Source organism: Bos indicus x Bos taurus, chromosome 18, assembly GCF_003369695.1.
Source record: "Bos indicus x Bos taurus breed Angus x Brahman F1 hybrid chromosome 18, Bos_hybrid_MaternalHap_v2.0, whole genome shotgun sequence".
NCBI classification, from domain to species: Eukaryota; Metazoa; Chordata; class Mammalia; order Artiodactyla; family Bovidae; genus Bos; species Bos indicus x Bos taurus.
The window spans coordinates 29,412,383-29,428,304 of NC_040093.1; the positions used below are offsets into that span (position 1 = coordinate 29,412,383).

General features: G+C 37.9%; 1 protein-coding gene and 1 non-coding gene across 2 annotated transcripts in view; one reads left to right on the plus strand and one right to left on the minus strand.

The window, feature by feature from the left end:
- The window catches only part of SNTB2 (syntrophin beta 2), a 70,862-nt gene that overhangs the window by 7,988 nt on the left and 46,952 nt on the right, over positions 1-15,922 (minus strand). The window contains exons 4-6 of the mRNA XM_027516132.1: positions 10,453-10,595; positions 4,002-4,198; positions 798-982 (exon numbers count right to left, since the gene is read on the minus strand). Coding sequence (XP_027371933.1) covers positions 798-982; positions 4,002-4,198; positions 10,453-10,595 — 525 coding nt within the window. The remainder of the gene's footprint in view (positions 1-797; positions 983-4,001; positions 4,199-10,452; positions 10,596-15,922) is intronic.
- TRNAE-UUC lies at positions 5,676-5,747 on the plus strand. The gene has a single exon. It is a non-coding gene; the product is annotated as a tRNA-Glu (tRNA).

Genomic DNA, 15,922 nt, shown 5'->3' on the forward strand with positions numbered 1-15,922 from the left:
AGTCCATGGCTATCCATAGTTTCCTAAAGGTTCATCATTTAAAAGATTACTAGTCATAGTTTTCTCATTTGGAGTTTGAACTATATTATTCCTAAGATCTCTGTTAGTTCTAAAACTTCAAGATGCTGTTTTCCAAATTTATACCTGTTGTGACTATATCAATAGACATAAGATTTCACATATAAGATAAAACTTGAACTACTGGCTCAATACCATAAGACATAGAGGCATGACTTTTTGAGTCCTTTATCATAATTTCTGGTTTCTGAAGTACCCTCGACACACTTCTCTTGTTCTCCAAGGGGACTCAAGAATTCCTGTGGGTATTTCCTTTAAAGGACAAGGAATTCAAAACAGATGATGGGTGTATGGACATATATTTGCATTTTTTTTTCTGACCAGCAGAATTTCTATAGCAACTAAGTCACTATTACTTTTAATTCTTATCCCAACAAATTGCTGATAACAGCAATGGATAGAACTCATTTATTAAAGTGTGCCAGGTTTAGTATTTTATATCTTACATTTGACAAAAGCCTGTTTCTTATAAGGTTATCTAATTTTTCTTGCTGATATTCAAACAAAACTTTAAAAAGGCAATGATTCCCTAATGTGGGGAAAACACAAAACAAAACCCCAAAGCCAAACCCATGCATCTTTGAAACGTGAAGAAGAAGTTCCTTGGCTTCAAATGGAATATTAGATGGTAAGTCCATAATTTTCTATAACAAGAGGTAAGAAATGATAAGAAAGAGAATACCTATTAGAATAAACATGTTTTTCAGAAACATGCTTACCAGTTCTCCTTCGGGACCACCAAAATCCAGATACAGATTTCTGATGCCATCATCAGCAGACATTTTCAGCCTTTCGAAGGGGTAGCGGTATAAGATGCTACTGGAGCCTCCATTTTCCCTGGAGATAGTGAACCCACTTTCATAGTGGATGGTGAGTTTCACCTCTTGGCCATTTAATGTGCAGCCTATTGAAGACAAGCAACAGACATCACTGATGAAGTTTCTACTTCAGTTACGAGAGTGACAAAGGCTTCTTCTGACTTCAAACAAGGGAAAAGGGAAAAGAAGCTTTCTGAGAATATGTGATACCTAACCTATTTGGAATGTCCTGAAGTGAATTCTGTTTTGGTCACTCAAGTCAACATCTTGATTGCGATGAGGAAGAAATTACCATAACTTTACTTGACATCTGATCTGATTCAGTTCAATTCAGTGAGTATCAACTGAACACTGTGTGGACAGGAGGCTGTGTGTGGTGCTGGAGAAGTAAGAGGCATGGTCTCTGCTCTCAAGACCTCATAAGTGACAGGCGTAGATGTGAAATCCCTAACTGCTTAAGGTAAAGGGTATAGAATAGGACTAAATACCAAACTCAATAAGGCCCAAGTTGAGGAATGGTTTCCTGGAGGAATGGGACTTGAGAAAGGCCCAAAAATGTGGTCAAACCTGACAGGCAGTGAGGAGTAGGAAGAAGGTTTCGAGTGCACAAGGAGGAACAGCCAAATGAGAAAAGGCAGAGACACCTTTCAGGGGCAGTAACATGGTTGGTAGTTGGGAAGTCACGCTGTCAGTCCTACCAAAGATAAAATTCGAAAAGATACGTCTGAATTGATGGGACCAAAAGAACTGATCATCAAGACTGGCAAATGTCTCCTGTCAAGACTGGTGAAGTCCAAGTTTCACCAACATTTAAGCTGTTTTATTGTTAGTACAGGGGCTACTGGTGAGAGGCCCTATGCCCCATAGGAATTAACACAGTCCTCTGAGAGCCGAGTTCATCATCACTCAAAGGGCCAGAGCCGAGAGAGGAAGAATGCTGTGAGCAGGAAGAATGGTTCCCAAACAAGCAAGTCCTCATACTCAGACCAACGTATCCTCTCACTGGACATGAAAAACATGCAGTCAAGGTAGCTGGCATGTTCAAGAAATAAGGAAAAGGAATAACTCACAGAGGAGAGTTTTGCACAATGAACTCTGAATATTAATTACTTCAGAAAAGGAGCCAACAATTTAACAGAAGAAAGTGGTAACATGAATCTGAAGGACATGCCAGCTTATTTATGTCTGTGCATACATGTGTATGTGCACACCAAGCACACACATCCTATTAAAGGTATAACAGACTAAGCGCCTGCACCACGCATGAGGACATGCACACACGCACATTTTAAAGAAATCCTGGTTCTTGCAGAGTGATTTGCTTTCAGCCAGTTTAGTATGTCTGGAAAGCTCTAAATACAGAATAAGTGATTAATAAGTATATCAATTGACTTGAACTGTGGAAATGAAAAGTATTACCAAGGTAAAATATTGAAGTAGAGCTGTGAATGAGAACAAAAAAATTCTAAATTACCAAAAAACAAGTTTCTTTTGTCCATTTAAAAATATAAGGAACCAGGTGGTCCTTATTTTCTCTCTATTCAAGCCATTTGTATTTAAACAATTGTGAGCCAAAGACTGAATAGATTTTGCTTTCCTGTAATACGAAGTTTACAGACACCAAAGGAACAACACGAAACTAAAAAGTGTTCAAAAGCCACATTGTACTCTGTTTTGGGAAGCGTCTCTCTCCAGATACTTGAAGATATGGTGACCCTATGTGCCAGTGCCAGACCCCTGGGACTCCACACAAGGACACAAGGCATCCAGCCTGTCCAACCGAAGACTTCTCCATCCCAGAAATCACATTCTGTGGCCAAGACAAAAACCAGAGCCCCAGAGTCCTTAATGTAGTGACCAATCACAACGGGTGGGAGACAGCAAGTGAGAAAGACAGTGCGGTGTGGTGACTTTGGTCAAAATCCAAGGCGGGATCTAGTCATTGGTGTCATCGCTTGAACCATCGTTGTGGTTGTAAGGAAAATACAGAGTACGTCCTAAACAGCTGAAGAATTGTTACAACACTGAAAAGCTGTCTGGTGTCACTGTTAGAAGATGGCCCATGGAAATGCTGCTCATGCAGTTCTAAAGCCATAGAGACCCCTCACTTTCCAAAAGCAACGGAATGGAAGATAAATCACAAGACTTTCTGCTCTCAAACATTTTCTCTTTTTACATAAATCCTGTAAAACTAGGTTTAGGAAACAAAATTTAAGAAAACAGGAACAAAACTAAACCAACTTCCAGGCAAGATGTTCAAAGTAATTAAAACCATATTAGAAACTGTAATTGTGTCTTAATTTTGACAACTCTGTGTTCTCGTTAAAATGAAAAGCAATCTGGAAATATCTATACATAGCGTCTGTCTACAATGCGGGAGACCCGGGTTTGATCCCTGGGTTGGGAAGATCCCTTGGAGAAGGAAATGGCAATCCACTCCAGTACTATTGCCTGGAAAATCCCATGGACAGAGGAGCCTGGTAGGCTACAGTCCATGGGGTCGCAAAAAGTCGGACACAACTGAGCAACTTCACGTTCACGTTCAACCATATACACAGACACATATGAACCCATCCCTTCAAATTCATACAGACAAGCCACAAGAGGGCGCTCCAACAATGGAAAGATACCACCAGGGTGACTTCCTTTAGATGCTCATTTCAGTACTTACTGGGCACACCTCTTCCAACTTTGCAACAGAAACCCCAATTCCAGATTCTTCGCTTTTCTACAGATATAAGCTCTTCCAGATGGTCGCACTTTTAAGGGTGTCTATCCATGTTCCAAGTCTTAACAAGAGGGTCAACACACCCAGTATTTAGTAAATGAGTCCTCACATTATTAAATATTTAAATAATGAAGAGTAAAACTGCCATGGTATGTTGTACAGAAACTGTTGTGAATGTGTTCAGAGTCACATAAAAAACTTACGAAAACTTTGCTACTAAAATAGAGAAACTGAGTTTCTTTCCATCATGATCACCTTCAAGTGTCTTATTTCAGAACATTTTTTAAGTCTGGCACACAAGATAATGATTTTTACTTTAAAATAAAGAAGATAGTTCCATTTAATTACTGTTAGAAATGAAATGCCAGGATCTATACCTAGAGAGACTTCCTTGATCAACTCAGCAGCTGCATGGCAGCCCTGAACGAGTATTCGGGTCCAGGTGGACAGATCCCGATGTGTCTCCACCCTGAAGAGATGCATCTCGATGCCCTGCCGAGAGCCTGTCCTGGTGGCGAATGTCAGGTCAGATCCAAGGGAGGGTGAGCGACACCCAGAGCCAGAATGAACCAGCCTAGGACCACAAACACAGCAAAGTTCAAAAGTCATTAATGTACTGTCAGAGGACAATCTCAGCAATTTATGCTGATAAAAATGCAGAAAATTATAAACGTCATCAGCATTTTTTAGGTAAGTATATCTCAAAACAAGATTATAGTCTTTGACATAGATACTATTCTGTTTTCCCATAAAAATGACTCCTGGTGTCACAAGCAGAACACTAGGTCAGATGGCCCAAGAACCCCAATTTCCCATTTGCTTTTTCATGCTCCCATGAAAGGCTGTACTGTGCTTAGTCACTCGGTCGTGTCTACCTCTTTACGATGCCACTAGGGAAGCCCTCCCAAGAGGCTAGGCAGGTCAAAAAAAAAAAAAAGACTCAATTTTGATTAAGAAATAAGCCACAAACATGCATATCCTCCCCCACTGTCAGTATCACCAGAATGGTAATTTTTTACCAAGGATAAATGTATACCAATACATCATAATCAGTCAAAATCCAGGTTTGGACAAATATATCAATATAAAGACATACAGCTGTTATTATTATATACAGAGAATTTTCATTGCTCTGAAAATCCTCAGTATACTGCCTACTTATCCTCTCTCTCCCTGGGCAACATCTGATCTTTTTATTGTCTCTTGGAGAATGTCAGATCTACAGCAGAAAATACACAAGTCCAGAATGTTCTATCATAACAGCTAATATGGCAATTCTCAAATATCTTTTTTTTTTTTTTTGCCACACAATGCAGAACTTCCTTGACCAGGGATTGAACCCATGTACCCTGCAGTGGAAGCATGGAGTCTGAACCACACCACTAGACCACTGGGGAAGTCCTCAAATACTTTTATATAAAAGCCCTATCAAAAAGGCTCAGAAGTCCAGCTGAAGAGGCTACTATAGGCCAAAGATAGACCATGATTTTTTTTTTTTTTTAAACTGACTGGTTCCTCAAAAAGTTAAACAGAGGTACCATATGTTCCAACAATTCCACTCCCAGGTACATACCCAAGAGAAATAAAAACATATATTAGAATAAAAATTTGTTCACAAATGTACATATCAGCATTATTCTTAATAGCCTAAAAGTGGAAATAGCTCAAATATCCATCAATTGATGAGTAGATAAAATGTGGTATGTATATACAATGGAATATTATTCAGTCATAAAAAAGAAACTTTGGAACTACTTGGCTACAGCTCTTGACTCTCATTCACTTAAAATATGACACTGCTGCTGCTGCTGCTGCTAAGTCGCTTCAGTCGTGTCCGACTCTGTGCGACCTCATAGATGGCAGCCCACCAGGCTCCCCCATCCCTGGGATTCTCCAGGCCTACCAGGCTCCTCCGTCCATGGGATTCTCCAGGCAAGAATACTGGAGTGGGTTGCCATTTCCTTCTCCAAAATATGACACTACTCTACTAAAAACAAAACAACAAAAAAAATGATGTGACATCTTTTTACTTGAAAAAGAGTTCTAGGAATTCCCTGGCAGTCCAATGGGTAGGATTCAGCACTTTCACTGCTGTGGCCTGGGTTCAAATCCTGGCCAGGGAACTAAGATCCCATAGGCTGTGCAGCATGGCCCAAAAAAATCATCCTGGGGAGAAGCGTCAAATCAAGAATGAGACAGCAATGAAACAAAACGGAGAAGAGAAAAAACATGAGAAACATAAGCAAGAAAGAACCTTAGTTTCTACAATGTGTCCTACATATTCTGCCCTATAAGATGCTCCTAAGAATAGGGTTTCAAGGTCAAAGATAAGAAATGTGACATTCATGAACTAAAAAATATTTTCGGATAAAAGGGAAAGAGCAGAACATTGTCTAAGAAAGTATGACTGTTAAAGCATTTTAAAAATTCCTTCAACTAATAGTGAAAAGCTTCCCACAAAGAAAACCTTAATCCCAGATGGCTTTGCTGATGAATTCTATCAAAAATTTAAGAATCAGTACCAACTCTTTATAAAGTCTTCCAAAAAACAGAAGAGGGGGGAATACCTCCCAACTCTATGAGGCCAGTAACACCCTAATACCCAGACCAAAGACATCTCAAGAAAAGAAAAACCACAGACCAAGATAATTCATAAATAAAAGACACAAAAGTTCTCATCAAATTATTAGCAAATTGAATCTAGCAAAACCAAATAAGATTTATCTCAGAAGTACAAGGTTGGTTTAATATTCAAAATCAATATGGTAATTTATTTATAAATTGATTCAATTTAAAAATTGTTTTAAAATTGATTTATAAACTGATAAGTAAAACCATATAAATAGAATAAAGGACAGAACCTACAAGATCACTGTAACAGACATGGAAAAAACATTTTAACAAATCCAAAATCATTTAATTAAATCCAAAATTGAAAACACTCAACAAATGTGGAACAGAAGGGAACTTCCTTACTCAGATGAAGTGTACCTATATAAAAACCCATAGCTAACTTTGGGTTGTTTAGGGCTGAGGGAGAGGAAAATGAAGAGTGAATGCTAGTGGGTAAGGAGTTTCTTTTTGGGGTGATTCAAGTGTCCTAATATTGACTGTGGTAACTGCAGAACTCTGTGAAAATATTAAAAAGCATTAAATTTTAGGGCTTCCTTGGTGGCTCAGTGGTAAAGAATCTGCCTGCCAATGCAGGAGATACAGGCTTGATCCCTAGTCCAGGAAGATCCCACATGCTGCAGAGCAACTAAAGCCATGTGCCACCACTACTGAGCCTGTGTTTTAGAGCTCAGAAGCTGCAGCTAGTAAGTCCATGTGCCGCAACTACAGAAGCCCACGCGCCTAGAGCCCGGGCTCCACATCTAGAGAAGCCATGGCAATGAGAAGCCCCATGCGCCACCTGCTCTTCGCACTGTATTTACTATATTAAGAAATACAGTATATTTACTATAATGAGAAATTAAAACTGATAAATCTTTAAAATATTAATTAATTTTAAAATAAAAATAACAAACCTATTAGGTGCTAATATAATAACATATTTTTATTAAAAATAATATTTTTCAAAATGAATGTGAAAACTGGCACTGTTTTAATTTTTTTCAAATCTCTTTCATATACAGCTTAATAAAAGACAGCTGAATTCTCTTATGTGTATCTGCATTCTGCCACAGTATGTAGCTGAAGTATACCCAGCCTCACACAGGTATGCAGTTGGACAAGGAAGGAGTCTTTTACCAGCTATTTCAGATAATTATGGCTATCTTTCTGTCCACCAAACCAAAAATCAACAAGTAGTTTCTTAAAGGTTAGTTGCAAGGTAGGATCTGAAACCTTATCAATAAAGAAAGTTTTTATTTGTGCTAAGTTGCTCCAGTTGTATCTGACTCTGGGACCCCATGGACTGTAGACCTCCAGGCTCTTTTATCCATGGGATTTTCCAGGCAAGAATACTGGAATGGGTTGTCATGCCCTTCTCCAGGGGATCTTTCCAAGCCAGAGATCGAACCTGCTTCTCCTGCATTTCAGGCAAATTCTTTACCACTGAGCCACCAGGAAATCCTCAATTATCTTGTTACATTAAAAAATCCAATGGTCTCTCTTGCAGTTTGAATAGATTTTTTTACCCTTGCATGATTTTGCAGCATCATGAATTGGTCATTTGGAATTTATTGACCATTGGAATTGGAATTTTCATTGAGTTATGCACATTTCCAAATGTTAAAAGCATTTTATTATATAAAAAAGTCACAGTTGGTAATATTGCCACTGATATCATCACATAAGTCTTTAAGTACTAGGAAGCTGTCAAAATTTATAGTGAGAGACACAAGTTTTCCAGAATTCTAATTTTTTGTTTGAAAGATAGAAATTTTTAATTGTTAACAAATACCATCAGTGTTTTCTTTAAATGACAAATTCATTTTGAATTTTATTTTAGAAAGAATTAAAAGTCTGACAAATAACCCAAGTCTGAGTAGCCATAGTCTGTCAGTTTTTTTTTTTTTTTTAAAGGGAAAGTGGTGTTCCATTAAAAAAAAAAAACAAAAAAACAGCGAGTTCAGCTCACAAAAACCACACATGCTTTTCTTTGCAACAAACCATCACACCTCCATATGCAGCAGAAGTGAACTCTAAGCACTTCCCACATCATCTCACAGATTATCAACAAGATGAATACTCAAGGGCTGAGATTAAATAAAACTAGCAATTTTCTGCCTCAACAAAGGCATTTTGAGGTTAAATTGGCATGTTTTCTCCCTGAAAGGCCATACAGTTCAGTGCCAAGTGCCTTGATTCATGATAAGCAATTTTACCAAACTCAGTGCAAATGTCAACAGTGAGAAAAGCAAACAACATGTTAGTATTACTGTGAAAACAGTTTTGAACTTACAGACCCCCTGAAGAGGGTATCCCCAGAGATCCACAAAAGTATTATTTGAGAACCACCTCCCTGAGCTGATCCCTGTAGAACCAACATGCCAATTACACATTAGCTACCTCAGCAAGAGTTAAACGAGTTTCAAAACTACTCCACATACAATCCAAGTAATACAGAGTGTGAGCAAAGTGTCAGGGTGTATTCCCCCATATTCAGTTTGATTGCTAATCTCAAATCAGACCTTAAAAAATATAAAGTCCAGGAGAATTTTTCCTACAGATTTGATTATGAAATATTTGGCAGAGGGAAACTAATTCAAACCAGCTGCTGGACTCTTGCTGCACAGCAGTTGGTTATAACACACTGTCAAAAGGGCCCCCTTAGTGGGAAGGCCCGATGAGCTCATGCAAAGGCAGTACAGCGGCTTTGGCCCCATAAATCCCATAAGCACACCACCACTCAATTTTCCACATTGTCAAGCAGCCATGCTTTCTCTGGATCTTTTTCTTTTCCAAAGAAGGCATATAGGAAAAGACTACAAAATGCACATCCTGCAAAATCTACAGCACCTGTATCTAATTCTCTACCTGTATCGGGCACTTGGCTTTCACCTCAGGAAATGTGTCAAATGAAATAAGAAGAATAAAATAAAAATCCTCTTCATTTATCACTTTCATGTTTTACTTAATTCCCTGACCATCCCAAAATATCAACTATTAGATCAGCTTTGGTTTCTAAGAATCTGTAAATATGCAAGCCAATGTAAATAGTAACTCATGTTAATTTATATCACCCTAACAGTGTTCTTTGATTTTTGAACTATAATTAATTTATTTATTTATCAGAGACCATGTGCCTTTGCTATTGAATCATCAAGGCCCTTTCTGCAGGACCCTTATATCCTGAAGGAATTAAAGAGGGGACACCTTTTTAACTCTGAGGCTCAATAAATCCTTCATCTCTATTCTGTGATCTAAGGGCTACAGCTCTAAATTACAGAGAAACTTCTGAAAAGCTATGTGAAAATTATATTTTTAAAAAATAATGATATATGTAAGGGAACTTGGCAAATTGAAGGAAATCCTACATAACGTAGAAGTCTTCCTGTAATTTAAGAATTCTTTCCTCACATGAATCTTTGTCTCCTGAAAGCAGGAGCCCCTACACTGCTCCCCGTGGGACGTACTAGAGGACGCCATCATTTAGCCTTTTTGACTGCCAAGTACTTCTTTGTGGGGCTCCTTTTTAATGTGTAGTTTTTGAGCTGTATCAAAACTGGATTCTTTTTTAAGCCCAAATTAACACTGAATGTGAATATGTTTCCTAGTTTCACACTAGATAACTAGTGTCTGGTTATTTCTTAAGACATCTTGGCCTCCAAATCTACACTTCTCCATTCTTTTCCTTACAGCTCCCTACATCTGGCATACTAGAAACATCCTGTTGCTTCAGGTCAAATAAATGTTTACTTGATGGAATCAAATGTACTCTTATACTAGAAAGAGAAGTTGAAGAATATTTTGGCTAAGTTGTGTAGTTTATCCACAGTACCACATTCTGGTTTAAATGATTTCATCATTCGGTCAAAATGCTGCCACAATTTCAGTGGTTTTCTAGTCACAGTCAATAAGGGAAAGAAAACACCAAAACACAATTTATTTATTTTCATGAGTAAGCAAGTCTTGAGAAGAGCAGTTAGGGAGCTGCTTCGACAACTTAAAAAATACACACAAAAATACTAGTGACAGAAACCATATATTCTGAGCTAGGAGCTGCAAAAATGATCAATAGTGTTGTGAAAGACAAGTTTTTGTCTACATCATCTACATCGCTGCTTGAATGCTATTTTAGGCACCTAAAAGATAACAGAAGTCGTTTTAAAATTCCTTAGTAGATTCAGAGTAGGACAGATATTTTGTTGTCTTTAGTCTTACCTTGTGGCAACAAGAGGGTAGCTATGACATGGTGATGCCCAGGCATCCCTGGTCCATGGCATACAGTCATAAAGCAGCAGGTCCTTCTCAGTCACGGCCATGAGGACAGGTCTCCACTGCTGCCTTCCACCATCTAGCTTTGCCTGTTACAGAGGTGAGATCCAGAAAGTAGAGCTAACTATAATAATATGTAACCGTGAAAGTTCCTTCAGTGACCACCTAAGACAGTGGGTCTCCATTCTGCCTCCCCATCCTAACCCATGTGAGACAAAGGAAATGCCCCACAGATTCCTTCCCACTGGCAGGGCCTCTCCACTGGGAGGTGTGAAGTAGATTGTGTGTAGCTGGAGAAAGTGCTCCCTGAGTGAATTACACACATTTTCTGATGATATGACACAGTTTCTTTCCCCTACTCCACAATAACTGCTGCTGCTGCTGCTAAGTCGCTTCAGTCGTGTCCGACTCTGTGCAACCCCATAGACGGCAGCCCACCAGGCTCCCCCGTCCCTGGGATTCTCCTGGCAAGAACATTGGAGTGGGTTGCCATTTCCTTCTCCAATGCATGAAAGTGAAAAGTGAAAGTGAAGTCGCTCAGTCGTGTCAATAACTAATTATCACCAATTCTAATTAAATACATAGCACTCAGTTCAAAATGGTAATGGTTTTAGTATATCTGATGTGGGAGTAACATCTTCTAAGTGCAAGACAGAAACTGTTACCAAGTCCGTATAATCTAAACATCAGTGTTTTTCAAATATTTTTGATCAAGACTTGCAATAAGAAATACATTTTACATTGCAACTCAACACATACATATAAATACTGAATTTTAAAATTTCCTAAAGAACCATAATTCCTATCCTTTGTACAATGCACTCTGATAATTTCTATTTTATCTTTTTAAAATGGCAAAATGACCAACTATGTTCTATTTTGGAAAACACTGATATAAACTACTGTCAAAGAGTTGCCCATTACAGTTCAGGAAGTTTATGCTTCAGTTTCAAATGTACCATTGCATTTAATTGCATAAAGCTCAGTTATCTCTGTGATAGTTTAAAAACAAAGGAAAACAACCACTATTTATATATATTGTCAAGGATCCAAGGCCAAAAAGCAAAAGACTATGTTCAAGTAAAACCCTGGTATCATCAACATGTTTGCCTTCCTAAGATGAGACCTTTGAGCAGGGAGTGCGTAACAACAGTATTTCAACCCTCAACTTTTCAGCTTGCTATCACTGACAGCTTTGAGATAAATTTAAATTGATGAATCACCTTTCTCTCACTTGTCTTCAGATCCACCTTTTATCTTCTCTTCCTTAATGACTTCTGAAGGTAATTTGAACATGTCAGAGCATTTTAAGAATACATCTATAATCTGAAAAGTGGCCTGAGTGGTTCATTTCTGTGCTGTAACATCTACACTGGGCCTCTATTCTTGCTAGAGCTATGACTGGATTCCACGAGCGGGAAATGAATTCCAGCCAGTGAAGCTACCCATGTTCAACCAGGTGCTGAAAGCCCAAAATACATGACCCAACCCTGAGAATTCTAGCAAAATATGGGAGAAATAATTGATTCTTTCCTTAGTGGTGAACCTGAGTTTTCTAAGACTTTATACGTCTAGGGGTAAAGATTGTGATGTCTTTCTAAGCTTTTATACGTCTAGGGGGAAAGACTAAGATTGTGATGTCTGGAGGGAAAGTATCAGCTGTAAAGAGGTTCTCTTGGATTCTTCAATTTTGGGTCACAGATACTCCAAAGGGATTTCTAATTTATATGCACTACTAAGTCTTTGTCTCTGAGATTGTTATGGACAATGTTTCATAGGGAAAATAATATAAAAATCTATCTTCCCAAAGGGATAAAATGATAACCTGATTTTTTAAATTATAGGTTATAAGACAGATTGTGAATGCTAGGTCACAGTATATGCATTTAGAAAATCTGAATTAAATGTATTTCTTCCCAAAGAAGAGAAAGAAAAACTGCCAATGTCAATAGAAACAATATCCAATTTAAAGACAGAGAACTTGTGTTTTCAATAAACAATTTTTAAAAAGTGTTTATTCTTTAGCTCTTTCAAGTCCTTCACTTTTGGAGAATATCTTTTCCCTCTTCTACTTAATCACTGGAGAAAAATGAAACCTCAGTTTCAGTCATTCTGTTTGCCTATCTGCCTTAACTTATAAGGGTACTGTTTGCCTTCACTGGAATCAGAATGCCGCCGGCTATATATAGCACGTGCTTTCAGTTGTGGTATCAGTACAAGCAGCCTTGGGGCTCAACTGCTGAGGTGGCTTTTTTCCCCTGCTATCGAGTTTTTGGCCAGAGAAAAAAAGGATACTAATGTTAGGGTTCTGCTTTGCTTGTGTTTCAACAACCACACAAGTGTACACCTGGCCAAACAATAGTCCTCTCCAAATTTTGTTTTTTAACAACTAGAGTTGAATAGCACTAAAGATGAAAAAATTAATCATAGTTATTATTCATTCCCTAAATCTCTTCATCCTACAAATCTTTTTAAGAGGTGATATATTTCTGTTCTTTTTTTTTTTTTTTTTTCTGTTCTTTATGCATTTTAGTATTACGATAGAAAATATAGAGCAAAAAATAAACTGTGCCATTAATTCTGATTTAGTGTATATGTTTCTAATTTGAATCTTTACACATTTTGAGAATAATGAGGGACAAAGTACAAACTGTGAAAACAAAGCTTTCTTTGGCTATCTTGGTTTTCCCATCAATACTCAAATGCCTAAAATACTTATTTTGTAGATAATATATGTCTCCACACTTGGTAGGCTTAAAGAAAATTACCTCTTAAGAATATATAGTTCTTAAAAAAAAAGAATATATAGTTCTTAAGAATATAAGAGGTATAGTTAGAATATAAGAATATAAAAGTAATAGTTATCAGTCACATAAAAATCAGCATCAATAAAGAGATAAGTCCCTTGCACAGAAATTATTTATTAGTTATCAAACATCTATAGCCTAGGTTTTCCCTATTTTAGGCAAACTCAATTTATGATAATGTGAAATAACAAACAGATAAAGAAAGATCATTTAAAGTTAAATAAATAATCCTTCCTTAAGTTATCTGCCCCAAATGCCTATCTTTTCTAGGTACAACTAAAACAGTTTCATTTATGTGTATGCTTTTCAGGAAATATATCTATTGCTAAAAGAAATGCTTACCTATTTTAAAAAGATTACATGATCTGAAAACAGACTGGCCATTTTCATACTCATAGAATTAAATAATATTACAATTAAAGAAGGCTTTGGCATTTACCTAGTTCAACTTTATCAAATATGTAAGTTCATTATAAAATTCCTCTGAGAAACAATATCCAATCTTGCTTGAACACCTTATTCTAAGTGTATTTGATTTGGGTGACCGAAACAACTACTTGGAAAAAGTAAAAATCACTAACAGTTTAAAAACAGCACTTTGGATTAGTTCTGTAGTACCATTTTTTAAAGAACTTGAAACTATTCAACTTAGTATTATTTCCCAACCCTGAGCTTGTGTTCCTGGATAGTGTTTAATGACTTGTCTACTTGCTTTTTGCATGTATATATGTAGACAAAGGAAAAAATTACTGAATATCTACTATATACAAAGCATTAGGCTAAGTTCTCTGGGGCAAAAGATTTGAGAGAAGTGTGCTCCTGTCTTTGAAAAGCTCACAACTGAGTGGAGGAAACACACACATAAAATATAGTCTATCAAGGGCAGACTGTGATGAATTTATGGCTTTATTTTTTTCTCCTTTCTTCTGGTATGTATGTAGCATAAACCAAATTAACTCCACTTTAAAGGTCTGGCAACTCTCATATATTGCTGGTGGGAATTTAAATTAGTTCAATCTTAATGGAAGGCAATTTGACAATATCTATCAAAATTATTGATACAAAGTGTTAGTCCTAGTGTTTGTGGTTGTGTGTGTTAGTCGCTTGGTCCTGTCCGATTCTTGGCGACCCACATGGACTGCAGCCTGCCAGGCTCCTCTGCCCATGGAATTCTCCAAGCAAGAATACTGGAGTGGGTTGCCATTTCCTTCTCCAGGGGATCTTCCCAACCCAGGGATTGAACCTGGGTCTCCTGCATTGCAGGCAGATTTATTACCATCTGAGCCACCAGGGAAGCCCACTGATACAAATGCCTGTATCTTTTGTGGTAGTTTAAAAAGATGTCCACACATTCTTTACCATTCTTCCCTTTAAGAGCTGGAGCCCTGGGGTGTAGACTGGACTTAGTAATAACTCACTTCTAATGAAAAGAAGAGAGAAGAAGAGCCTAGGTCATAGCCACATAGGTATTGTAGTGTCCATCTTGTTCTCTCTCTCAGATCACTTGCTCTGAGGGAAACCCACAGCTGTATCTTGAGGACACTCAGGCAATTTTGTGGAAAGGCCTACATGGCAAGGAGCTGAAGACTTCTGCCTATAAGCAGCAAGAAACTGAGACTTCCTGTCAACAGTGATATAGATGAATCATGTTGGAGGTGCACCTGCCAACCCATCAAGCCCTCAGATGACTGCCGCCCTGGCTGACAGCCTGACTGCAACTTCCTGAAGGGTCCTGGGCCAGGACCACCCAGCTAAATGGCTACCAGATTCGCAATCCTTAGAAACTGTGGGACATAAGCGTTATTCCAAAAACACTAAGTCTTGGGGGTAATTTGCCTTATAGAGATAGGTTATTAATAAACCCTTTGAAACAGCACTTCTGAGATGTATCCTAATGTTAATGCTAAGTCGCTTGCTCAGTTGTGTCCGACTCTTTGCGACTCCGTGGACTATAGCCCACCAGGCTCCTCTGTCCATGGGATTCTCCAGGCAAGAATACTGGAGTGGGTTGCCATTTCCTTCTCCAAGGGATCTTCCCAAGCCAGGGATCAAACCCAGGTCTCTCGCATTGCAGGCAGACGTTTTAACCTCTAAGCCAGCAGGGAAGCCTGCTGATATACACTTATTCAGTTCTATGAACTCTAATAATCAAAGCTCAGGAAATGATGCTAAAATTTTGGATAAATCCTTTTCTAACCAAAGTTTTACAACTTACTACCAGAAACTAAAGAACCAAAACATTCAGATAATGTGTGTTCTCTTGTTATCTGCTCTATCTGGATTCTGGAACCAAAGAGTTTGGACAGCACATGTGTGAAAGGACAAACCACAAGGTTATTCATTATAGCAAGGTTATTCATTCTTTGTAAGGGCACAAGATTATGACGACAACACTGGAGGAAATGCTTACTTAACTACAGCCACACAATGAAAAACTATAAAGTTGTAAAAAAGAATGCTCCATATATTTTGATATAAAAAGATCTCCAGGATATATTGTTTCATGAAAAAAATCAGCAAAGTATTGATATAGTGTGCATAATATGCTTTCTTCTTTTATTAAAGAGAAAAAGAACATATTTCATATTTGCTTTTACCTGCATAAGAAA